The 25313-nt window shown below is 46.8% G+C and overlaps 2 protein-coding genes across 2 annotated transcripts in view; both read right to left on the bottom strand.

Annotated features, from left to right (window-relative positions):
* Positions 1–3538: 3538 nt before the first annotated feature.
* CFAP20 (cilia and flagella associated protein 20) lies at positions 3539–16545 on the bottom strand. The gene is made up of 6 exons (XM_035025100.1): positions 16145–16545; positions 6624–6703; positions 5768–5879; positions 4796–4984; positions 4122–4232; positions 3539–3623 (listed from the first exon to the last, which is right to left on the bottom strand). Exons 1-6 carry the CDS (start codon positions 16226–16228, stop codon positions 3618–3620), a joined length of 582 nt encoding a protein of 193 aa, XP_034880991.1. The 5' UTR covers positions 16229–16545; the 3' UTR covers positions 3539–3617.
* Positions 16546–21422: 4877 nt separating this feature from the next.
* CSNK2A2 (casein kinase 2 alpha 2) overlaps positions 21423–25313 on the bottom strand; it is a 40902-nt gene continuing 37011 nt past the window's right edge. Inside the window, exon 12 of the mRNA XM_035025095.1 lies at positions 21423–24318. The gene's annotated coding sequence lies outside the window, so the exon portion shown is untranslated. The remainder of the gene's footprint in view (positions 24319–25313) is intronic.

The raw sequence follows: 25313 nt of genomic DNA, 5'->3' as shown, positions 1-25313 counted from the left end.
GGGACTCCAGGATCATGACCTGAGCCGAAGGCAGTCGCTTAACCAACTGAGCCACCCAGGCGCCCTCTTTGTGTGGTTTAAACTCCCCGTGAGCATGGGTGACTTTTGTGAACCGCTAGTGAAACACAAACCTTTGCCCCTACCGCTTTGTACCTTTAGCCTCAGTTGCTGAAGGTCCACTAACATGCAACCATGAAGTGACAACCAGGCCAGCGCTCACCGCCAAGGGCGAGCTGAGTCTGGTCCTCGAGCTCTCTCCAGCAGCAACGTCGGACCTGGTTCAGCCACCCAGAGGGATTCTCCAACTTCTCACTGCCCTCTACCAAAAGGGCACAGCCAGCCACACAGGAGGCAGGAGGCCACCGACACCAGGAGGATGGGGATGGCACAGGACTCCAGTCAGGCGATCCGGGTCCTTGTTGCACCCCGGCCACTATCTGAGGGGCTAGCCCGCGTCTCTCGAAGCAGCAATGTCCTGAGCAGTGAAACGGAGGGACAGAGGGCTAGACAAGGAGAGTGCCAAGATCTTCCTCAGTGAGTTCCTTGACCCTTGAGGCTTTGGGCGAAAGCCGCTGAGGTGCTGGGGAAGTCAGCTTGGAGGTGGTTCTATGGCATGCCTGTCTTCCTGAGAAATGCCCCAGGAGGGGGCTGGCCTGGCGACAGGGAAAGCATTCAGTGGGCCAGTGGCGAATAAGGGCCATAGTGGATCCACTGTCCCCCAAGATGTTCTGCTGGGAATGGTTGCACACCTATCCCATCGAGTCCATGACAATTAACTAACACTCTCGGTTGGAAGGCAATTCCTTCTAAAACACACCTTGCCGGGAGCCTCATGATGCAACTCTGGCTGCTTCGAGTTCTATAATCTAAGGTCACTCTGGCCCCAGCACCATGGAGGAGGCCGCTAACCCTCACGGCCTGTCCCTTCCTCCTTCCCTCGGCCTCATAACTTGTTGTCGCCATCTTGCTGGTGAGCTGGAAGGCTGAGGGCAAGGGGCCACAATTCACACTGGCCTGGGGCCAGTGTAGATAATACATCCCATCACCCTCAACGCCCCCTCACTTCCGCTTGGAAGGATATGTAAAGCATCTGGGAAGTCAACAGCTGCGCCTTCCACCCCAAAGAGGGAGGTGAGGTAATCCCCATACATAGTCGGACAAGTGCCTCGGGGTGAAAGGGGCTCTGTGTGGAGGAGAGTGTGTTACTGTATTTCTCTGGACTTCCAGGAGCACTTCACTGATGGCCTGGCGCTGAGGAGCGACGGCAACTTAACCAGGTCTTCTCGTCTCCACAAAAGCATCTTTCATCCCACAGTAGACCCCATATTGGAAGGACGATTTCACTGTACAGTGACCAGAGACAGGGAGCTCTGGTGAGGTCCCTGGCCACCCCACTGCCACCCACTTCCGAGGATTCCAACCGTACTGTGACCCTGAAGGCGCAGGACACAGGCACATAGAGTCTAACAACGGCAATGCCAGGAGGTTTGAGGATGGGGAAGCGGGACGACACTCAGCTGGGCCTGGCGTTGGCCCTGAAAGAAGAGGCACTGTCACCTGGGCGGACGGTGCCTGTCGGGGGGGAGGGCAGCATCCATGAGAAAGGCGGCCCGGTCTAGTCTTTAGCAGGGAAAGAAAGGGCAGAGCTGTCCTGACTGAGCCCGCCTAAGTGTCAGGCCCTCAGCAGCCGTGGGGAGAAAGGAAGCTCCGAGAGGCGCGCGACGTAGTGGGGGAGCCCGGTTCCCCCCAGACCGCCCGCCCCCAGCGCAGCCCCGGCCGCCTCCGAGCCCTGGTGCTTACCCGCCGCGCGCTCTGGGGGACGACCGCGCCCGACAACACTGCTTCTTGCCATTTAACTTCACAGAAGGCGGCAAGGGCAACGTCGAAGTCAGCGCTGTTTTTACCTCTCATCCAAGTTCAAAATGGCCGGGGCGCACATTTGCAGCGCCATCCCTGTGGGACGGAGCCAGATCCGGGGCGAGTTCCCTGGCGCGAGCACGGGATCTAAGATGGCCTTTTGTCCTTTCCTTGACTTGGAAATTCTTTTTACATAAATATTACTTTTCTTTTTTAAGATTTTATTTATTTGAGAGAGAGAGAGGGAACACAAGCAGGGGGAGTGGGAGAGCGAGAAGCAGGCTTCCCGCCGAGCAGGGAGCCCGATGCGGGGCTCGATCCCAGGACCCTGGGACCATGACCTGAGCCGAAGGCAGACGCTCAACGACTGAGCCACCCAGGCGCCCCCATAAATATTACTTTTCAAACAAGTTTTACCGTACAAAAAGTCTATACAATACCCATTCTCTCTAGACATCACTGTGCTCGTTCTTCTGTATCCTTCAAGCCCTAGGTATATCTGCATATGCTCTTCTCTGCCCCGAGACCGCTTTCCCCCAGAAACGTTACATATGGGAGAGTTGCATCATGTGTTTCACTTTTGTAAAGTTAACTATTTGTGCCAGGGTGGGTCATTCCACTAACCAAGAATATGCCCAAGAAGTGTGAGCAGGGAAAGCGGGGTACGGTTTCAGTTCTCAGGTGCTTGAGGTGTTTAAAGAAACACTTTTCCTCTAAGTCCTTAAATTCAAGGCAAGTACTTCATCTGGAGCTCAAATAGGGACATGGGGATCGGCTGCCATGCTGAGGGACCCTGGGTATGCTGTTACAGAAGAGCATGTGGGGCTCCAATAGGATAACTTCCTAAGGTATTTAAGAGCATTCTGGGGGTACCTGGGTGGCTCAGTCGGCTGAGCATCTGACTCCTGATTTTGGCTCAGGTCGTGATCTCAGGGTCATGAGATCGACCCCAGGTCGGGCCCCACACTCAGCTCAGTCTGCTTCAGATTCTCTCACCCTCTCCCTCCTGCCCCTCCCCCCACTCTCACTTTCTCTAAATAAGTAAATAATTAATAATAATAATAATAAAAAGTGGACTAGATGCCACTTTGTCTTAAGCTTAACATGGGCCCCAACCCCTAATAAGATGATTCTACTGGTCATAACGCTGTTCACATTTTTTTCCATTTAGTTGATCTTGGGAGTTGTTCTAAATCAGTATCTATAGCTCTGTCTTGCTCTTTAAGTGCTTACTGCAAGCTATTCCATAGCATAAGTTTATGGGATGTTCTCTGGAAAGAGCTCTATGTTCACATCACAAAGGAATGAAAATAAACTAAGAACAAATTTACAAACCAAGAATATAGTATTTTATTCATTTCCAGATTATGAGTATTACACAGCATATACATATATTTAGATAATATATAAAACAATGCACAAACCGTAGGAAGAAATATTGGTCTGAGGTTGCCATATGGGACATCTTTAAATCTGTTAAGTTCGTGGTTAAGTGTATCTCCCCACACACTGAGGCAGGCAGCAGGATAAATTCCAGCATTCATGTTCCAAAGGACAGCTTATTCCCACTGCACTTACAATGCAATTATGGCATTATGGCATGGTCACTGGTGTCCACAACAGGGGACACCGAGTAATAGATAAAAGAACCACAGCACAGTAAACTAATAGAAATACTTGTTTTTTGCGTTGTCCTCCAGATAGTTTCCTTTTTAAACTAAGAGCCATGTCCGGCGGCTATCCCTTGAGTTGCATTCCAGTTATTGCTGGAGAAAAAGAAACAAACAGAAGAGGTATCAGTTTAAGTTATCAGAAAATAGATGGTCAGTGCCACTAACCGCCCCCCTCCCACCTCTGGTGACACTGGAGGGGACGCTGGGCTGTACGGAAATGTGAAATGTCAGCAGCAGTCAGGCACGTAGGCGGCCGCCATTTTGTCAGAGGAGACCAATGGGCTGCTAGTAATTTGGGGCTGCTAAAGAGGATGGAAGAGGATGGAAGACATTCTCCAAGGAAGGCCTGTGAGCAGGAGGCAGGGAGGGGCAGGACCACCTTGTGGAGGTGGAGACAGCAGTAACAGAACATTTCACAGGACTAATCCTGATTCAGTGCTGATGGTGGAAGAAGACCTTAGGAAGACCTTAGGATGAAAGGTACTCCGGCCCCTAGGTCAACATGGAGATGCTCTGCAGCTGGCCTCAGCAGAGTGCACTTTCCGGCTGCCCCAACTCACCATCTGGACTCCTCTGAGGAAGGCGGCTTACCTTTGCTTTGTTCTGAACTGGGAGATACAGTTTGAACTCTGCTGGCAGTTCATCTTCTGAGTAGAGTCTGTCTGAGAAGTAAACCCGTCGGATGCGACAGTTTGCATGGATCTGTGGGTGCAAGACTTCTTTTAAGAAACAAAATATGGGGCGCCTGGGTGGCTCAGTTGGTTAAGCGACTGCCTTAGGCTCAGGTCATGATCCTGGAGTCCCGGGATCGAGTCCCGCATCGGGGTCCCTGCTCGGCGGGGAGCCTGCTTCTCTCTCTGACCCTCCTCCCTCTCATGCTCTCTGTCTCTCATTCTCTCTCTCGCAAATAAATAAAAAAATCTTTAAAAAAAAAAAAAAGAAACAAAATATGATTGGCCTTCCTCTTGTCCTGCTTCTCATGAAGCCCCTCCCATGATGCTGTCAAAGCTTCATCTCTTTGGCATCTCCTCAGCATGGCTTAGGGGTGGGTTCTGGCAACAGGGATATTTTGCTTGCTATGTTCTCCCACTGTATCTGAGCACACACCTGATGTGTCCTGGACCTCTCTGAGACCTCTAGACAGTGACTTGGGCACTCAGCCAGAAAGCCACACTGTTCTGTCACAAGGGCCACAAGCCAGTAACAGGCAGAGCAGACTTCCCTCTCCCGTTTGGGGCTCCATCAGAAAAGGAGCCAGCCAGTACCTGCACTCTTAGGGTCTCGATATAATTTGTGCCATATGCCCGCCTAGTGAAGTCTGACAGATTGAACTGAATCTGGTTCCAGCCATCATCCAGCCTCATGGGCATGGTACAGATGAAGGGTTTGACTCGGGTGGTGCTCTGGTAGTTACTCGCCCGAAACCGCCGACGCACATTCTTGTCATCTAGTACCTATGAAACACAGAAAAAGAGCCACATTAACTCTACCTTGGAAGAAGCAAACAACCTTGGTGAGGCAAGGGCCTGAGCTCCCACAGCCCGGTTTCCCAAGGCTGAGGCCCAAGGGAGAATAAACAGACCAGATACAGGTCACACTAGATGCAGATGGCCCGGAAGTAGCAAGTTTATCTTGTCCGTTGCTGAGACAACACCAGCTTCTTAGGGCACATGACACAGCCGAGGGCCCACAGACCATAGAAAGATTTCATAAACGTTCTCCCATTTGAAAAATCACAAATATTAGAACAGAGACCAACAATAACCAGTATGGAACGGACACTACTCTAACCTTTAAGCTTTGAAATCTGATAGCTATCATTCAGATTTCCTAGGTGCTTGCTGCTGCTTTAAAGACTTGGCATGAGGGGCTCCTGGGTGGCTCAGATGGTTAGGCGTCTGCCTTCGGCTCAGGTCATGGTCCCAGGGTCCTGGGATCGAGTACCGCATCGGGCTCCCTGCTCAGCGGGGAGCCTGCTTCTCCCTCTGCCTCTCTCTCTCTGACTCTCATGAATAAATAAAACATTAAAAAAAAAAAAAGACTTGGCATGAAAGTCTGATTACTAATACCAAATTTATGTTGTCATAATAATGGCCGTATCAAGTGTCTAGCAGAGGCAGAAAAGAAGACACACAAAAGAATAAGGATACTTTCCTAGAGCTACTTTTCTCCTGCAAGTTGACAGGCTATCCCTCTGGGAGAGCTAAGAGTATACACATTCATGTGCATCTACTAACCTGTACTTCAAAGGTAAAGTATTTCTTCAGATTTTTGATAATCATGACGAGGAAGGGAAGTTTAATCCCCAACGTCTTCTTTGGGTCTGCAGGACACGTGATATATGTGGTGCTGCAGAGAGAGGGGACACTAGTAAACACACCAGTTGCCTTTTCCTCTGTGGTATACACCGTGAAAACACTCGGTCCAAGAGGTAAATTGGAGAGTAGATCTAAAAGATCCAGATACATCATCTAATAATCCCTCAATCCGGATGCTTTAAAAAACAAACAAACAAACAAACAATGGTGGACTCTGAAACACAAGCTTCACACAGAACTATATATCAACAAGAAAATACCTGAAAAACAAAATACCTGAAAAACAAAGCCAGGCTGGTGAGCTGAGCAATTTCCTGCAGTGAGAGAAGACTCCCCTCTGGTCTAAGAGAGCCATCAAGTGATAGAAAACCCCAACTAAGACCACTGTGGCCCAGAAAACCACACTGTGGCCCAGGCCACCCACTGGATGATTAGTGCCGGCCCCCCCCCGCCCCATGCATGTCCACGAGCCTTGGTTACGTATAATAACATAACTAACACACAGCACTTACTATGGGCTGAGCAGGCGCTAAGTGTGTTTATACACAATTCACTTAATCTTCACAATAACCCCGTAAGGAAGGTGTCCTGTTATCCCTATTTTACAGATGAGGAAACTAAGGCCTGGGGGATCAAGCAACTTGCCCGGGGCAAGGTGTGAGCAGCAGAGCTGGATCCCCAGTAGGTGGTCGGCCCCGCAGTCCCTGCTATTAGCCTCCACGACGTACTGCCTCGCCGGTGCGGGGGTCTCCGGGTGAACAGGCAGGCTGCCTACCTGACATTTGTTCCTTCAATCTCTAGCACCAGGGACTGGATGTCGTTATCAGTGATTCTTTTGATGTGGCCATTCCGCACCTACAATGAAGAAAATGAAACTGATCAGTACTGAAATATTTGGCAATAACTTTTAAGTTATAAATAACTTTTAATAACTTTTTAAGATTGTGAAGGCCAAATGGACCATTTAAAGAAGACCACAGTAGCCACTGGGGCATAACGCAAAGATCTCTGCGACACGGGAGACTGAGCTTGTATGGAAGTAAGCCACGATGTTACCTCTCTACGGGGTCCCATCAACCAGTACAGGAATTGCAGGTGACCTGGCAATCTGTACGTCAGGATAACGTTGTACGCACTGTGCACCAGGGACGTTCTTATATATTCTCTGACTAATCCTAGCAACAACAAAAATCTTCAAGGTAGGTGGTATTTTACAGATGTAGGTGGTATTTTTCTCCTCTGCTTCTGCCCCAGGGTAATGCAAATGAGGATCCTGAGAGTCAGGGTTAAGGACCAGGCTTTCCATGGCCCGCACTGCCTCATGCACTCCGGCCAGAAAGGCTGAACGCTGGATGCCACTGAGGAGGAGGTGGGCAACCAAAACATGAAAGCATAACGCCCCAAGTATGAAGCATCATTTCTATCTTCCACAATGCTTCTCACACTATGCTCCTACTTCCTGCTTCCCTACCTTCTGTTCCCTAAATTTCCGTTTTTTCAAGTTTTCTTTTTTTTTTTAAATTAAATTCTAGTTAGTTAACACAGTGTAATACTAGTTTCAGGAGGATTCAGTGAATCACTGAATTGGTGGGATACAACACCCAGCGCTCATCATAACAAGTGCTCTCCTTAATGCCCATCACCCATCTAGCTCCTCCCCCACCCACCTCCCCTCTAGGAACCCTCAGTTTGTTCTCCATTGTTAAGAGTCTCTTAAATTTCAACTTTCTAAAGTAAGAATTCAAGTCTCATCTTTGCCATACACAGAAGCCCTTCTTTAGCATTTCATCCCACACCGACCTCTCTTCTTTCTGATTTGTTTGTCCGGCTCATGTAGCCTAGAGGACATAATTTAGCACTTCATCCCACATTGTTTTGTATCGTCTGCTGCCTATGTAGGAGGTACAATATGGGGAGGGATCAATACTCAATACGGATTTCCCTTCTCAAAATAATTCAGGAAAGCAGAATTACCTTCAAGCTCTAAACTCTGAAGCACCTAATATGGATAGAGCAGAGATAGGCACAGGCATTTTTGACACGGGGCTAGCCTATTAGGGCTGAATGTATTCACACATGAAAAAGATCAAGCAGCTTTAGAATAGTATGCACCAAAAGCATGCAGTCTTTTTCCAGGTATAGTGAAAATGGCTGTATCGGCCTGTCATAGTCAATGACTCAATCCTTTGGCCTTCCACTAGGCTTGCATATAAAGAGAGAGCACAGTGCCAAGTCTGACAGACAGTTATATTTTTCAAAACGGATTATTAATATGGCATTTTGTGTTTAGACCTCAGTCTCTGTGACCTCTGTTACTATGAATTTGATCCACTTGTGGTGTGCTTGGTGTTCCCATGGGATATGTAATATCACTGCCCATCTTTTTCTGCAAGATGCAACTGAGTCCTGTCTCCTCAAAAAAGTATTTTAAGCTCAAAGGTAGGGATCAAGTATTAAGCATCGTTTGTATCTTCCACAATGCTTGGTACTATGCTAGGCATAAACTAAGCATTCAAATATTTGCTGACTTCTGGAATTTGTCACCCTGAGAGTTGGCAAGGATGAATAGATTCAAGGAGGATTTTTAAAAAATTCCTGGATAACATATCCACCATGGACTATTATAGGAAGCCAGAGAGCCTGGGGTTTATCACAAAGCCAAGGAGGCTGCCAGTGTGAAGAATGCTTTCCCACAAATCAGCCTTTGGTGCCCATTATCAGAGACAGAATGCATGGTGGATGGGCCCCAGATCTCTGCCAATGCAGCATTTCTTAGGTTCTTAAGACACAAATGTCACATTGAAGTGCTTCTCAAACAAAGCTGGTGACACCCAATGCCCTCCTGCTTCGAATTCTGGGCCGCTTTCCCAGGGAGATTAAGAGCACAAAGCCTTGGGTCTGTGTAGCACATGCCAACACTGCCCACCTCATCCCCCATATAAACACTCTGGACCGAAGTGGCAATATTCCTCCTCTGTTTGCTAGCCCACAGCTGCTGGGGAAAATCAGACTTGTTGGTGAAGGAGGAATCAAACGAGAAATTATTTCCATTTCCAAGTAACATGATGCAGTCACATTGCTAAGAGCCGCCAGTATTCCAGCAAGATGCAAACACTAATTTTATGACATACTGCTAATTATGCTAATATAATTATAGTTATAACTAATAAAACTTCATTCTTTCTTTAAAAGATACATAATGCTGGCACCTGGGTGGCTCAGTCGTTAAGCATCTGCCTTCAGCTCAGGTCATGATCCCAGGGTCCTGGGATCGAGCCCCGCCTCGGGCTCCCTGCTCAGCAGGAAGCCTGCTTCTCCCTCTCCCACTCCCCCTGCTTGTGTTCCCTCTCTCGCTGTCTCCCTCCGTCAAATAAATAAAATCTTTAAAAAAAATAAAATTAAAATAAAAGGTACATAATGCAACTATCAAACAGATGGTTAACTTGAAAAGATTAAGGGCTCAAGGACAGCTAAAAGGCAACTTGTTGCAATTTACCCAACACTGCTTGAAAGCATGGCCTCAAATCTTATGTCTCTCCCAGCACAGTGAGAATTCTCTCTCAGCTTCAGAAAGCCCAGCCAGATTTCATAGGGAGGAAATGTTAGGAAACTTGCTTCTGCCCATCTCAAAGTTTATAGCAGATGACTTCACTCCAGCAAATGCAATTATTCAAGTCTTTACAGAAGAAAACAATGCCTTACACTGCACGCAGAAGCCAACAGACTGGAAGCCAAAACAGACTTGGTATATTCTCCTCTGCTTCTGCCCCAGAGGCAAGCTCATTTTTAGCTAGACTTTCAATAACTTCTTAAAGAGAAATTTCTCTCAACAACACATCAACCACCACACTCAGACTTAATTCTTACAAAATTAATTAACGTAGTCCATAAAACAAGAGAACTCAGGAAAAAAGGCAGCTTTTTCAAAGGAATGCCCACCAGTCTGTCTGGAGTTTTAAGTATTCTCATATCACCAGCTGCCAGAGCTTTGAAATCAAATTAAGTTGATTTGTTAGTGAAGTATGATTTTTCTCCTTTATTAAGTTCACAGGGCTACAAACTCATTGGAAAAGCGGGGTGGGGTGGGGGCGCAATCAACCAGAGATATGAGCACTTAAAGGAAATCTCCCAAAACCTCTCTAGGCTCTAAAACTAGGATCAAAGGGAAAGGGGGGATGGACAATTGGGGGCAAGGCCTCCCAACTGCCCTGGCAATCTGGCTGTCACCGCCTTAAATTGTAAAGGTCTTCCAGGAAGCCACCCCCTCCTCAGTCCAGCTTCTGACAAACACATATAACAAGATACATGGCCTCAGAAAGCATGGACTTCCTTTCCTTAGCTCCTTCTAGTTCAGAGGTTGTTAAGCAGGCCTGGCTTTAAAATGAAGAAAAAATGAACTGGTCAGCATTTATTACTTATGGTAGAAGTGGGTTTTATTTTACTTCCCTCTCTAAATGAGAAAGTGCCAATTGTTTTTGACTTTTCAATTCTTTTTTATTTCATGACACATTCCCACTATCAAGGTGTGGGTTACAAGTGTTTAATTCCTACAAAAAAATAAACAAAGCCAATCTTATATTTTTTTTTCATGAACTCACTATCCCCACCTACCTGCTCCCTCCCGCCCCCACCCAACTGCCATCCCCAAGCTATGAGCTGCAGAACCCAGGCTGCTAGCTATTACAAATGAGAACGGTTCTCAGCCTCTGCAGACACCAGGAAGGGAACCTTCAAGCCCTTCTTGCAATCACTCTCCCAGGCTTTCCATGGTTGCTGGGGCAACTAATAAAGAACACTGATTTTTTTTTTTTTTTTTTCAATGTAAGCTCCAGGGAGGAGGGTCAAGCTGAGGGGAAAAAAGTACTCCTGGGATAGGGAGGAAGCTGGCCAATGCTCCGTATTTCTTCAAGTGTTTTAAAAATAACACATGAGTTGTATGCATCCCCTACCCCCACCTTTCATTTCTCTGGCTCCACCCACTTACCCTGGCAGACAGCTGAGCCCTCAGCCATCTGGCATCCTAGTCTTAATGACACATGTTCCAATTTACATTAAGCCATTAGAGCTGTCCATTTCAGCAGGAAAGTTTCTGCCCGCAGCTAGGGGCTGGGATCTAAGTCTGAAAACAGGCAGAGGGAGACCTCTGTGGGGAGAGCTGGGCATAGCTCGGTCTCAAGGCTAGGGCTTTGCAGGCTCCAACGAGTCAATTAAGTGCATTGCTAACCAGTCTTCCTAGCAATGCCTTGCAAGGGCAAGTATAACTAAAACCCATGCCTTCGCCCAATTATAGTAAAAGCTGTTACTCAGAATAATAAACATCATCAGACTGATCCAGGGAACGTCTGGGAAAAAAAAAACCCAACAGTTGTACTACCTTCCCATCCAAATGCCCTCGACTCTGCTACTGGAAACCACAGCAGTTTAACAACGTACCAATAAGGTTTGCTAATTAAAAACTAGGGTGTGGAAACGACTTTTCTGGAGACAATTCATTTTTAAAATTGGGAACAGGGAAAATAAATAAAATCAGGAACGGGGAATGGGAATCTAATACTATCCAGCAACAACCACAAAAAGTCTGGTTCTAATATTTAGCTTTGGAACAGGCGAAGATCAGCAGCAGCTGAAAGACAAGGTGAGAGGCGAGAAAGGCAGAGAGGCTGGTAGGAATTAACATTCTCATCTAGTAGACTTTTAGTATAGTAGACTTATATGATGAAATATGAAAACTATGCTTTATACAGCATAGATGGGAAGAGAACCATCTGGTATTTTCTTTACAAACCAGAAGTAATGTCTACATTAAACATAAAAGTCCTTTAGTAAATGTATTATCTGCTGGTCCCAGAAGTTAAGGGAACATCAAGAAACCCCTAATTTCTCCTAACGTGTTGGTTTGAAAAATTAGCTGCCTTGGGGCTCCTGGGTGGCACAGTTGGTTAAGGTCTGACTCTTGGTTTTGGCTCAGGTCATGATCTTAGGGTCATGGAATCAAGTCCCACTTTGGCCTCTGGCTCAGTGGGGAGTCTGCTTGAGACTTTCTCTCCCTCTCTCTCTGTCCCTCCCCCCACCACCCACCCTCCCTCTCTTGTGCTCTCAAATAAACTTTTTTTTTTAAAGATGTTTTTATACTTTTTTTTTTAAAGATTTTTTATTTATTTGACAGAGAGAGACACAGCGAGAGAGGGAACACAAGCAGGGGGAGTGAGAGAGAGAAAGAAGCAGGCTCCTGGCTGAGCAGGGAGCCCGATGCGGGGCTCGATCCCAGGACCCTGGGATCATGACCTGAGCCAAAGGCAGACGCCTAACCACTGAGCCACCCAGGCACCCCAAAGCCTCTGCAATTTTTAAAAAAAGTTTATTTGGGACGCCTGGGTGGCTCAGTGGTTAAGCATCTGCCTTCGGCTCAGGTCATGATCCCAGGGTCCTGGGATCGAGCCCTGCCTCAGGCTCCCTGCTCAGCAGGAAGCCTGCTTCTCCCTCTCCCACTCCCCGTTTGTGTTCCTGTTCTTGCTATTTCTCTCTGTCAAATAAATAAATAAACAAAGTCTTTTAAAAAAATCGCAGAGGTCTTTATCAGGAAGTTTACAGTGTAGCCAGGCATAGAGATTTTCAGAAGCTAATTTCAAGTATGAGGAGTATGATGAAAAGGAAGCAGAGATTCTATAAGGGGATATAAATGAACTTAACCTGGAGGGGCAAGTGGATATAAACTAACGTAAACTGAGGAAGTGCCTTTGCGCTGTGACCTAGAGACTAACGAAGAGGTGGCAGGGTGAGTCCCAGCAGAGGGACCGTCAGGTATAGAAGCCTGAAGGTTCGAGAACATGACCTCTTTCACTTGAGCGGGAGGTCACTGCTGAGGGGGGAACCTGGGGGAGGTGAGCCTGGAGAACCAGTGAAGCGGGCACCAGACCACGTGCTGTGTGGCCTGAGAGCCATGTTAAGGTTTCTGGACTGGGAAAGCCCTGGTAAATGACAAAATTATTCTAATTTCCGAAGTCTGACTTTACTGCACTTCCTATTCCTAGGCATCAGGTATAGACTTATTTACTCTTGAGCAAATTCCTCAGTTTCCTACCCTATTTAATACTGTACGCCGTAACTCTGTTGCCAAGCATTTTATATACATCTTCATTTAATCTCCAAAACCATGGGAGGAGGTGGCATCATCACAAAATGAGAAAACTGAGTAGGTAAGTACTTGCCCAAGGTTACACGGCAGAGGACAGAGGGCAGAACCAGGACACAAATCCACACTGTCCCAACTGTAGCCCTGGGGTTTTAAGGTAAAACACTTTTTTCCCCTTAAGGAACTTGCAGTCTAGTGGGAAATACACAATAAGCTGGCACCTGCCAGACAGTGTGATGTAGAGGGCCATAGGCGCACACAGGAGACCTAACTTAAGCTCCCAGTGAAATAATGCTTGAGATTTGAAGGATGGGATGGGGGCAGTGTATGACCTTCAAAGAGTGATGGATAAACGCAGGTGTTACAAATGTTAGTAACCACACCTGTGAAAATGGAGTTTGTCATTCACTGGTATCAAGAATATGGCATTCACTCCTCACGTTCATAAGGAGACAGAGCCTGAACAGAAGCCAAACCTAATTTTTCACAGAAAACAAACTATAGAAATCCTGTCTTCATAAACTCGAGAAGGAGAATAGTAAAGTTTGTGAAATCAAAACAGCAAAAATAGCCATATATACCTACTGGCAAAGGTCAGGGTCATTTGTCCATCCCTCCCTCCATCAAACTTTGCCTTTACTAAAACTTTTCCTTACTCCCTGAGAGCAGGGAACATGTCTTCTTCTCTTTGTATCTCCCCAAATCTACACAGCACCTGTGACTTAACTGTTGCTCAATAAATCTTTGATAAGTATATCAATTCCCAGTGTTTCCCCAACTGGGTTGGATTCCCAACACTTCCTGAGGACTTCGTAATATAGTCAAGAAAAGGCACACATACAACAAAGCCTATGGATCTGACCTCAAACTTGCCGTTTTCCTCCCTTCCCTTTTCTTGCCCCAGCGGAAAAAATTCACCCCTAAACACTTTTCAGTCTAAATACGAAAAGTAGAAAACGTAATTAACTTTTACTATTACAAGAACTTTGATTAAAATGAGTGTTATTCTAAATGTTTTCTTTGCCAAAATGTCTGTTTAATTTACTCCATGTAACCCTGCCAGTTGTTCTAATGTTTTCACACGTGTTTATGAGGGTACCATCCGACCTCTACTGGCGTTGTTACGGGACACAGTGCACCATGGTTACTTTGCTTTTATATTCCGTGTGTAAACATGTTGACTAGTCAAAGAGCTGCATTTGAAAAATAAAACACACTACAAAAGATCAAGCCCCAGAAGGGTTAAAATGGACAACTCTGGTAAGTTTCACCTACTAGAAATGCTGAGGCCTCTCTACCGCTGGAAGTTCTGGAAGTTCTCCGACCTGCTCTGTAAACCTCTCCTAGATCAAGTCCCATTCTCTAGTTCGATTGCCTCATATTGACACTTTTGTTACAATTTCATATTCAACGGCACACAGGTCACTCTCTCCATGCCTCCTGACAGCCCATAACTAAGTTAAGCCACAGCTGGGAAGCCATCATCCTTACAAAGTTCTCAGGTACATTCACTCCAGGTTCTCTTTGCAGAGATGCGATTTCAGTTTACAGCTTTTATTCCAATGTGAACAAAACCAAGGAACTGAAAACCTCAGTAATGTAGGGAAAAAATTAAGGAACTGCTTTCCTGTGTATTACCCTGAATTTGTGGATAGAAGCACTGTGAAAGAGGAAAGAAAATTGGCCAGATTTTTCACATAAGCATAAGGTCCAAACAACTCACTATATTCAGATCTTTCAACTATCTCATAAAAATGACATTAAGAACACACCACCCTCAAAACTGCTTTGGAAATGCAGAATTCCCTAGTGACGACAGGCAGAAGGCTATCGGTGTTCTCACCCAATCTCTGGGTGGCCCAAAACGCTTATCTGTGGATATAGGAAGACTTGTTTTGAGATGAAATCCAAGATTCTTGGCTTCATTACCAATAAACTGCTTATTTAGATTACTCCACATCCATCTCTATAAAAACACCATTCAACATACCACTTCTTTCAGTTGTCCCCTAAGGAATCACCTGTCTTCCACAGTAGAGTGCCTGTCTTAACTTATCCTTAAAAAAAAAAAAAAGGGGGGCGCCTGGGTGGCTCAGATGGTTAAGCGTCTGCCTTCGGCTCAGGTCATGATCTCAGGGTCCTGGGATCGAGTCCCACGTCGGGCTCCCTGCTCCTTGGGAGCCTGCTTCTCCCTCTGCCTCTCCCTCTGCCTCTCTCTCTCTCATGAATAAATAAATAAAAAAATCTTTAAAAAAAAAAAGGGGGGGGGGATAGCTGACTGGGAATATGCATGAGACAACTAGACCATGCTAGACACGCACATCCCCTATTCAATATCTCCAAAAAGACAGGAGATGAAGGAGAGGGTCATCATCTCCCGGGGTCAGTGAAAATGTTATCCAGTGGATACCTCAAAAAAAATAATGAGGCTGGTACCCGGCTCTGAGCTTATTACTCCAAACAAAACTTTATCACAATTTTGCCATTTTTCTGATGTAGACATCAAGCACGGAAGGCACAGCACAGACCCCAAGAAGCAATGAATGTGGAGCAGGTGCCAAAGGCCCCCGAATTCCGCCCTGTCTGAGATCACTGGAAGGAAAGGAGCAAATGAATGAAATCCAAACATAACTGCCTTCTGGCTGTGCCCCTATAAGGTAGCCTGGAACAAAGGCTCTGTGTCTTGTGCCCAGCACAGTGCCTGGCACAAAACAGGCTATCAGTAAATGTTTGTGAAATCAGTGAACAGCAGCTTCTTTCATCGGCGTGTTCCCAAAGCAATCTCAAGTAAGTTTATGCATTTCACGGCAGGAGATGGGCACTATCGATCCCACTGTATAAATGGGGAAACCGAGGCTCTGAGGAACTGACTGACCAAGTCAAGACGGCGGCGAGGGACCACTGTCCCAACCACACCACGGCCACAGGACACTTAAACCCCAGCTACGCCCACCCCACACGCACCCCCCGCCCCCCGCTGCTGACACGACGTCCCCACCTCGCGCCTCTGTCACGCCAGCCTGGGGACAGGTCACAGCAGCGCCCGCCTGGCCACCCCGGAGCTCCAACTCGACACAACTACCCGCCACCCCGTCCCCAGCCCCCAGACGAGGAGGGGGCGCGGCCCCAGCACCCCGCCCAGCCACCGCCCCCCAGCTCCTAACCTTTTTGTCCCAGATCTGCAGGGGTTTGCTGCCAATGCTGTAGAGGATGGAGAGGAAGCCGCTCTGGAATGTGTTTTTGAACATCTCGCCCGCGGCCTGGCCAGCCGCGCCGGAGCCGACCTAGATACGGGCACCAAGTGGCGAAGGGAAAGCAGGGGCCGGCCCTGGTCCGAAGATGAGAAGCTGCGCTCCTGACCGCCTGATCTGTATTCACTCGCGGCTAAACTCGGACGCGAGACGCTATGTCCTCGAGTTTCAGCTCCCACAAGAAAGAAGCAACCTCAATTCGGAAACCACAGCAACTGCCGCCCGAGGGGCTCTCCCCGCCTTAAGTGGAGGCGGCGGGCCATGCGCCGCGTAACATGGATCCCTCCGCCTGCTTGACCCGCCCCTTGAGCGCGCGGAGCCCAATCCTGCCACAAGGATCACGGACTTCCGGTCCCTTCCGCCCTTAAGCCCCGCCCCAGTTCCGCCTCCTTGTGGAAAGAACTCTGTAGTCAAGGGACTATTTTTTCCGTCGTAGTCCCCCAGAGTTGCTTTTAGAAGGCGGAAGGAGACAGAGGATTATAGAATGTGTGAGACACGAGAACGGTGTCAAGGAAACGTGGTGGGGGTGGGGTCAGGGGCGTGGAGACCTGGCCCCGCCCCTTAAGGGACTGGGAGGAGTTACAAGGGCAAAAGAAAAGTGGAGAAAGGCGCGTAAGGTGGCTTGGCTAAGCAACTGCTTACCTGGTGTCCCGAGAACGTCAAATAGATGTTGGCCAAGAGCGGGATAAGGTTAAAGCAGCCGTCCATTATTGTGCACTCACTATGCTAAGCGCCTTATATGCATCCTTGCTTTAATTATCAACAGTGTCACTGTGAATATATCGCGTTATCTTGTGGGATGCAAACCAGTGCTCTCGGGAAAATGTATTACCAGGAATGCACGAGCAAACAAAAAAGGCTGAACATTAAGATAAAAGCAGAAATTAATAAAATTAAACAAAATAAATTGAGTTGGTTGAGTTGAATCAACAGCTGTTTTAAATCAATTAATACTTAGACCATTTTTAAAAAGACATAAAATAAGCTCTGCTATTTCGCGTGTGGAAGAAATCCCAAATGTTGGAGACGAACCACTCCTGAGCATCTACCTCAATATCATACTGTGTGCCCAGGCCTGTGCTGGGTATTGTGGCTGACGGAAAAGGAGTTTGCTGTTAACATCATCAAAACAGCTACAAATGGCTAAGATCATCTGAGCATTTATTAGGTATCAGGCACTATACCAAGAGCTTTAGCCTTTACTAAATCATTTAATTCTCACAGCAACCCTGTGAACAATCTAAGCAGAATTTCCAGACATGGTGGTGGTGGTTGGGGGAGGGGGCGGGAATATATGGATCTTATTAGAGCAGAAAATCAAATTTTTTTATATGAAACTTATTTTTGGATGACTTCTGGGAACTCTATATACTTTAGGCCGGTGAACAATTTATCCCTTGATTGTTATTAAAATTTTCAGGGATCCTGCTTTGCCTCTTCCAGCTTCTTTTTTTTTTAACTTTTTTTTTTTTTAAGATTTTATTTATTTGCGAGAGAGAGAATGAGAGACAGAGAGCATGAGAGGGAGGAGGGTCAGAGGGAGAAGCAGACTCCCTGCTGAGCAGGGAGCCCGATGTGGGACTCGATCCCGGGACTCCAGGATCATGACCTGAGCCGAAGGCAGTTGCTTAACCAACTGAGCCACCCAGGCGCCCACCTCTTCCAGCTTCTGATGGCCCTAGGTGTTCCTTGGCTTGTGGCAAGCATCACTCCCTAATCTCTCTGCCATTTTGACATAGCTTTTCTCTGTGTCCTCTCCTCTTATAAGCACACAAATTATTGGATTTAGTGCCCACCTTGAATCCAGTAGGACATCATCTTGAGACCTTCAACTTATTGCATCCACAAAGACCCTCTTTCCAAACAAATGCCCATTTCTGATGTTCTGGGTGGACATGAATTTTGAGGAGAAACTATTCAACTCACTATACTAACTCATCAGAGAGGACTTCTTTGACAACCAACCTGAAATGGCACCCCCCCAACTCCAACTATTTGTCCCCCTACCCCACTTTATTATTTTTTTATAGCACTTACCATCACTTCATTGTCTATATAGTTACTTATTGCTATCTCCCTTCCACTGATTTTGTTCTTCTGGAAGAAAGAATTTGATCTGTCTTGCTTATAGATGTATTCCCAGTACCCAATCCAAGCGCTTGCAAAAAGTGGGAATGCAGTAAGTATGTGCTGAATCAGTGAATCAGACCAGTGATCCTGGTCACTGCAGGCCCAGCATAGGCTCTGTCTCTTCTGGTCTCAGTAGCTCCACACCCATCCAGCCAATAGAAATCTCCTTCTGCTCTGAATTGGGGCTCACCTATCCCATTTGCCTGCTCACATTTCTCTCATTAACCATGCATTCTCCTCAGCTAAAATGGAACACCTTGAGCAAGTGTGGGCCCAAGGGCCTTGAACAGATAGCCGATCAATGAGCAAGCTGATGGAGAAAATGAGTGTTTGCTTCTCCTAACTACCCATTCTCAGTAAGTGTCTGCCTGAACTGTGTTCAGTTCTTTCTTATGTTGGATTTCAGAGTTGATTGTGATTATGGCCTTGGCTACAGTAAAGATGATTTGATCCAAGGTTTGGAGAACATAAATTAGTGAGTTGGCTCCATTGTAGACTTAAATTTGGTATGCTTTTTTCAGATGCAGACTGTCTTCTTCTGTGCATGTATCTTAGCACGTACACGGTACCACCATCATGGCAGACACAGGCTGGATGGATGAGTAGACCAGAGCCAAATGGTCATCTCTGACATTTACTTTTGTTTCAAAGGTAATGCAGCCCAAATTAACCTAAAACCACAGATGTCTCTCACAGAAAAATGCATTAAACACTATAATTCTTTAAGATTGTTTTCCCTTCATCAACAAGAAGTCATGTAATGACAAAACAAGAAAAATCTTGCTAATGAGTTGCTTCCTTCAATGATTTCTATAATTAGAATGGGGTGGATGAGTCAGTTAAGAAAGTAATACATAGAAAGGAAGCAGAATTTACTGAGGCAGTAAAGGGATTCCGATCTGGGTAGTGGGTGAGGAAGCTCAACGGATGCAAATCAGGCCATTAAGAACTTCAGAAGAGGTAACAATCCTAACCATCATCGAGTGAGGTACAAGATAGGGGTAGTCTTGAAAACCCCATTACTACTGCAAGGGGCTTAGTTTGTTGACTTGAAATTTGGGTAAAACCATTGCAGAAATAGCAACCAGTACTTGACCAGCCCAGAATCTCGAACCATGAATCTATCACAGTCCTCAGTTTAGATAGGTTACCTTGGTAGGATATCAAAACATACTCAGAGATTATGGCAAGTAAATCAAACCCATGATATCAGTAACCCATGTCAAAGTGAGGAATAAGTTTCTGATTATTGTGGTATTTTGTTATTTAAGGTAAATGTATTAGAGAATCTGATACTTTAAATTTCATTTGAAATACTTAAAGGAATGTGAAATTAGATCTATGATTTTAATTTTTAAAAATGTTGAAGACATTTTAAGTTTATAAACACTGTTTAAAGATTTTGATTTATTAAATCTATGAGTTTAAGGATGTTCATATTTGAATGCTTAGGAAGGCTTCACCCAATTTTAGGTCTTTCTTATTAGCTAATGGAAATGTTTATGGAAATCAAACAGATTAAATATGTGGTTGACTTTGAAATATCTAAGGAAACTAGATTAAGTGTACAAGCAATGTTTACAGTGTAACCCATTAGAGTTTTGAGTTGATTGAGCATTAATCCAGGAATAAGCAAAAGTGTTTATATACAAAACTAACGAGTTTGTAGTTAGAACAAGATTTGGAAATTAATGTTAAGAACACAAAGTAGATTTTAAATGTACAGCTTTAATAACTAAGGTATTAGAAACACCAGTAATTGTGTTTTTAATACCTTTTCAGCGTGCGAAGTCTCTGGTCAGACACCAGAACCCAGTGGACAGTGTTCGTTCCTGTCAGAGCCCAGAAACTCTGAACACTGGCCTCCGAGAGACACAAGGGACTTGCCACACACTGCAAGACAGAGTTTATGCCCTACCCCTCCTTGCTGATCAGGATGGGAAGGTATAGCAACGAGGGGAGTAGTTGTGCCTGGAGAATCACCCTTTAGCTGGGAGCAAAGATGGAAGTGTCTTGGAACTGGGTGTTCAGCTAGTGGATGGAGCACCACTGCATGCCAGCACCAGCGGTTATATCCAAAGACCATCAGTCCTGACGACTTCAGTAAAAGAGGCAGTGGTGGGCAGATAAGGCTCCTGCTCATCTGAGAGTGAAGTTCAAATGGACTCTGTTGGGCCCCTGCACGTTGTTATTTTTAAATTTTATTTTTTAATTCATACAGTAAAATGTACCTTTTTTTGGGGGGGTGTACAGTTTTGATAAAGGCACCGAGTCATATAACCATCGCCATATTTAGGATACAGACAGTTCCATCAACCCCCAAATTTTCTCCTGTTATCACCCCCCAACCGCCATGATGAATCCCTGGCAACCACAGTTCTGTTCTCCATTTCCTACATTTTGCCTTTCCCAGAATGTCATATAAATGGAATTAGTAAGTAGCCTTTTGAGTCCGGCTTCTTCACTTAGCACCATGCGTTTGAAATGGACATTTTAAAAGCTTGCTGCATATTCCTCAAAGTGTTGCTCCACCATTCTATACCCACCCCTCTGCCCAGGGATATTTTGTAACACTTGCCAGCCCCCTGCATGCTTTTTTTATTTTTTTTTTAAGATTTATTTATTTATTTGACAGAGAGAGACACAGGGAGAGAGGGAACACAAGCAGGGGGAGTGGAAGAGGGAGAAGCAGGCTCCCCGCCGAGCAGGGAGCCCGATGTGGGGCTCAATCCCAGGACCCCGAGATCATGACCTGAGCCAAAGGCAGACGCTTAACGACTGCGCCATCCAGGCGCCCCCTCTGCATGCTTACTTTTGAAGGCTTCCCCAAAGCATTTCAAATATATTAAAAGGTAGCCATTTTTCATATTTAAGGTAACTTTTCCCCTGTATTTTCTTGAAAAGATCTTTAAAAATTGCTTTTGAAATTACTTGATTTGGTGATTGCGACACTTCACTATCATGAGAAAAATATTTTTTTAAAGCAAATAACAATGAAGCTCATAGGATTGGAAAGACATGTAATTACATTTATTAATTTTTCATTTTATAACTTTCTTATGGGAGCGCCAACACCTTTTTTTTTTTTTTTCCCCAGGTTTCAAACATTCCTGCTTTGATGGAAAGCTCAACGACTCTGGGCACCGTGTCCCAAGCGCCTAACAGAGCCCCACAAGAATTCCATGGCTAAAGGCATCACGGTTCCAACCTACACCAGGGAGGGAAGGAAAGAGAAGGCTGCTTTCTCTGAATCATGGCAATGCCTAAGACAAAACAAAACATATGGCACAGTGATTCCTTTTTAGGATTTTATCTCACAAACACAATGTACTGCGTAAAAATGTATGTGCAAATGTGTTCACTGCAGCAGTACTGGGACTAGCTCTGCTGAGAGTCTATCATCAGACTGCTTTGCCTTTGGTAGGTCACACACCGGGACACCACCCAGCCGCGAGAACGGGTGAGGTAGATCTATACGTGCTAACAGTGAAATTGTCACAACTCAGGAAAAGCACAAGTTGCAAAAAAAGAATGTATAGCCTGGTGACATATCTGTAAAAATAAAAATCATCATGATTTTTTAACTGTTAGTAAACATGAAGGAAAAAAATCGCAAGGTATACGCCAGATGTAACCACAGCTACCTCCAGAGGAAAGAGTTTTCGTATGTGTGTGTATGTGATGGGATGGGGGGGTGCGGGTGCGGTGGGGGAAGGTTTCATGATTGACCTTTAGGTAACATTTGAATTTTTTGCCATGAGCGTATTATTACTTTGGTGGTCAGGAAAGTTAAACAAACATTAAACAGCCCAAACTCAAGCAGGAGCATTGAAAAGATGTCAATCGATGTTCTGGATTTCCAAGCACGTTGTGGATGAGCTTTATAGACTGTTTTTGGGTAAGCAGGTCCCTTGTCCCCTTCTCTCAAGGTCAAAAAAGCCTAAGCAAAAACGTCTCCTTTCCCTTCATTCCACAAACTCTCTCCCACCCAGTAGTAATCACCGACAAAAAAGACACTTATCTGATACGCCTGAGAGGTTTCTGGAAAACCAGACTTTCCCACGGGGAAGTTAAAGAGCACCTTGGTTGAGAAGGTAAATGGGGAGCTAGCATTCAAGTTCTGCATGGCATCTAAGAATTCCCGAGTCCATCAACAACATCTACTCTGAAGAGACCCTTCTCATCCGGGAAGGCTCTCAAACGCCGGCAGGTAAACACGGAGGTGATGTGCTGTGTAGATAAACGCGCACACACAAAGCACCAGGTCTGTGGGAGCTTCGGGGGTGTGCTCATGATGTCGAGGTATGGAGACACCGTCTCCCAGAGTCCTGGGAGGCCACGAGAAATTTGCAGAGACTTGAGTCAAAAGGGCCGCGTGAGAAAACCAGGCCCGCGATGCTGCTGGAAAAGTCCCAAGTCCATCCGCTCGGCGTCCTGCTGGCCTTACAAAGTCTGCTGGCAGTGGGCCTGTGGGCCCTCCTCGCTGGCGTCCCGGGCTCCCACACCCGTGGAACTGCTTGGAGACGACAGAGGCTGCTCCAAGGGACACTGACGCCGTGGTGACCCCGAGGGGCCTCTTTGCTTTCCCCCCACAACTGCTTCAGAAACTGTGAGTGTCCACACCTGGGTTCCCACAGTCACCTGTTCAGGACAAGCAGCAAAGACAGAAGGAGGAATGTTGTGGGACCAAGTGGCTTTTGTGGGGAACTAGGCGTGTGGGCATCGGGGGCTGCCCGGCACCCCTGCTCGCGACAGGCTGTGGGAGGGCGCAGGCCACAGCCAGAGGCAAAGCTGGGCGGCCACCAGGTTGAGGCTGCTTTTAGCTCCCCGCGGCACGGCTGTCCTGGACGGCAGGCCCGAGGGAGCTGGGGAAGGCTGCTTTGTAAAGCGGGTCTCGTTTTCACTTAACAAATCTAACCGGTGCTTCCATCGTACCCTCTCTCACAGCCGACCAGGCCGCTTTTCCTTCCAGCTCATGGGAGCCTCTGAAGGCCACAAGAAGCAGCCCTTGGATCTGGACCTGAGACCCCTGACCCGTTCCCTGCTGCACAACCGCAGACTCAACCAGCCTCCAAGGTAAGACGCTTTTCCAGAAGGGGCCACAGGGAAGAGGGGCCGGATGGGGAGGCAGAATGAACTATGGAGACCCCAGCAATAGGAAAGCAAATAAGGGGCTAAGGCATCCCCCGGAGATCACTAGAGGTGACATTTGTTTACCACTTAGTCACTGGGTTAGAAGGGTCAAGGCAAAACATGGCTCTCCTGGCTCGCCCCGTCTACTGCAGTCACCTGCAGTTTGCCCCATTCCCAGGAGTAGTTCACGATACCTGTTCAACTTCTCATCTCTGGTCAAGAGCTTCCTTCAAACTGACCCTCCTCACCCCCGGGACTCCCCCTGCTTTCCTCTGGCTAGAACCTGGCACGAATGCTCTTCTATTTCACTCAGTCCTCTGTGGCCACGGGTCTCGGTTCATGGCCCCTTCCACACTGAAAACTCTCCATACATTTCTTTTAAAACCTTTTATTCAATAATATATACTTTTAAAATTATAATATGTAACTGCCCGTCATGCCATATGTTGCCCCCGTGTCCCCACTGTGGAGTCTGTGGTTGGCTAGTTACCGTGGTCTGCTGGAAAAACAGGTGGCCACAGGCTGAGTCAAGGGGGCGCAGGGGGGCAACAGTAACCAACAACCATTTTGCATACCCTTCACATTTCCCATGCTTTCTGGGTCAGGAGGAAGTCAACAGGAAGCCAAAGGCGTGTGAACCTTTTACATTCAGAAGTGAGGTTTGATATACGGTGGTGGGCTGCCCTTCGGTTGGTCTGGTTCGTGCTGGCCAAACCTGCCACCATTTTGTGTCTGCTCACGGAACGTGATCTCTCTACACACGTTAAGACGTTTGATTTGGTTCTTGTTCTGCTTATGGAAAAGTGGGAGGAACCGCAACAGACCTGGGGAGAGAGACGGGAGGAGGGGAAAGACGGCATTAATCAATCTGACCCGGAGTGAGGACAGGCCTTCACTTGCCTGTGGCTTCCTTCTCTGGAAGTGCTGGGAGCACTGTGCAAGTTGGACTTTCCCATGCCACTTTGTGGAAAACCTAGTAAGAGCTACCTTTATGGTCTCAGGTTTCAAGCAATACCCTCTTCCTCCTGTGATCACCCCTCACAGAAGCGGTCTTAGGCATGGTCTTCCGGGAAGAGCAAGGGGAAAGCTCCGGATATCGAGTGTGTCCCCCAGGCCTCCTCCCCACCTCTTGGGTCCAGAACACGGATTTAGAAGCACAGAGGCCTCTTGACCATTCTGCGCCAGCCGAGCCACAAGCTCAGCAGTCCAACCCCAGATCCCCGTCAGCCCTGACCCAATTTACTGAGGACATCTCGGGACTAATAATCAGATGACTGTATTTACGCCAGGAAAGCGCTGAGTCCACTAATAAACAAAGAGCAAAAAGGGAGCTCAAATATTTTTTAACTCTCCCCTGGGAGTAGCAGTGTGGCATGGCCTGAAAACCCCATTTCTCCTTCCATGTCCAGCACAGTGAAGTGGGCGGTGAGAGGCCAGCAGCAGAATTCTAGAAGCAGTGTCTCAGAGATCGGCACTACAGCAACGAGAGAAGGGACTGTGCCCCCGGGAAGCCGTCACAGAAACGTTTCATGAAAACTTTCCCTGGATCAAGGAAGGGTTCTACGTTCTTGATAAAGGCCACATGGCGCGGAAGGTTAAGAAAGGAAGGACTATTTGCCTTTAAGCACTTCAGCAACTGATTTCCAAACGTCCAGCGCCACAGAGGGATCCGTCAGGGAAAAGCACACTAATTAAAGACACCACCATCTGCCAAATGCAGACACACAATAGCGTGTGCCTGCTTGTGATGCACGGAATGGGGGCGGAGAGAGATGTTCATCAACGCAGAGCACTCTGCCACAGAGCTGAAAGTTGCGCA

This window comes from Mirounga leonina, unplaced genomic scaffold (genome assembly GCF_011800145.1).
Source record: "Mirounga leonina isolate KUSES-001 unplaced genomic scaffold, KU_Mleo_1.0 Mir_180, whole genome shotgun sequence".
Taxonomy (NCBI): Eukaryota; Metazoa; Chordata; class Mammalia; order Carnivora; family Phocidae; genus Mirounga; species Mirounga leonina.
This window is presented reverse-complemented; position numbering and strand designations above follow the sequence as displayed.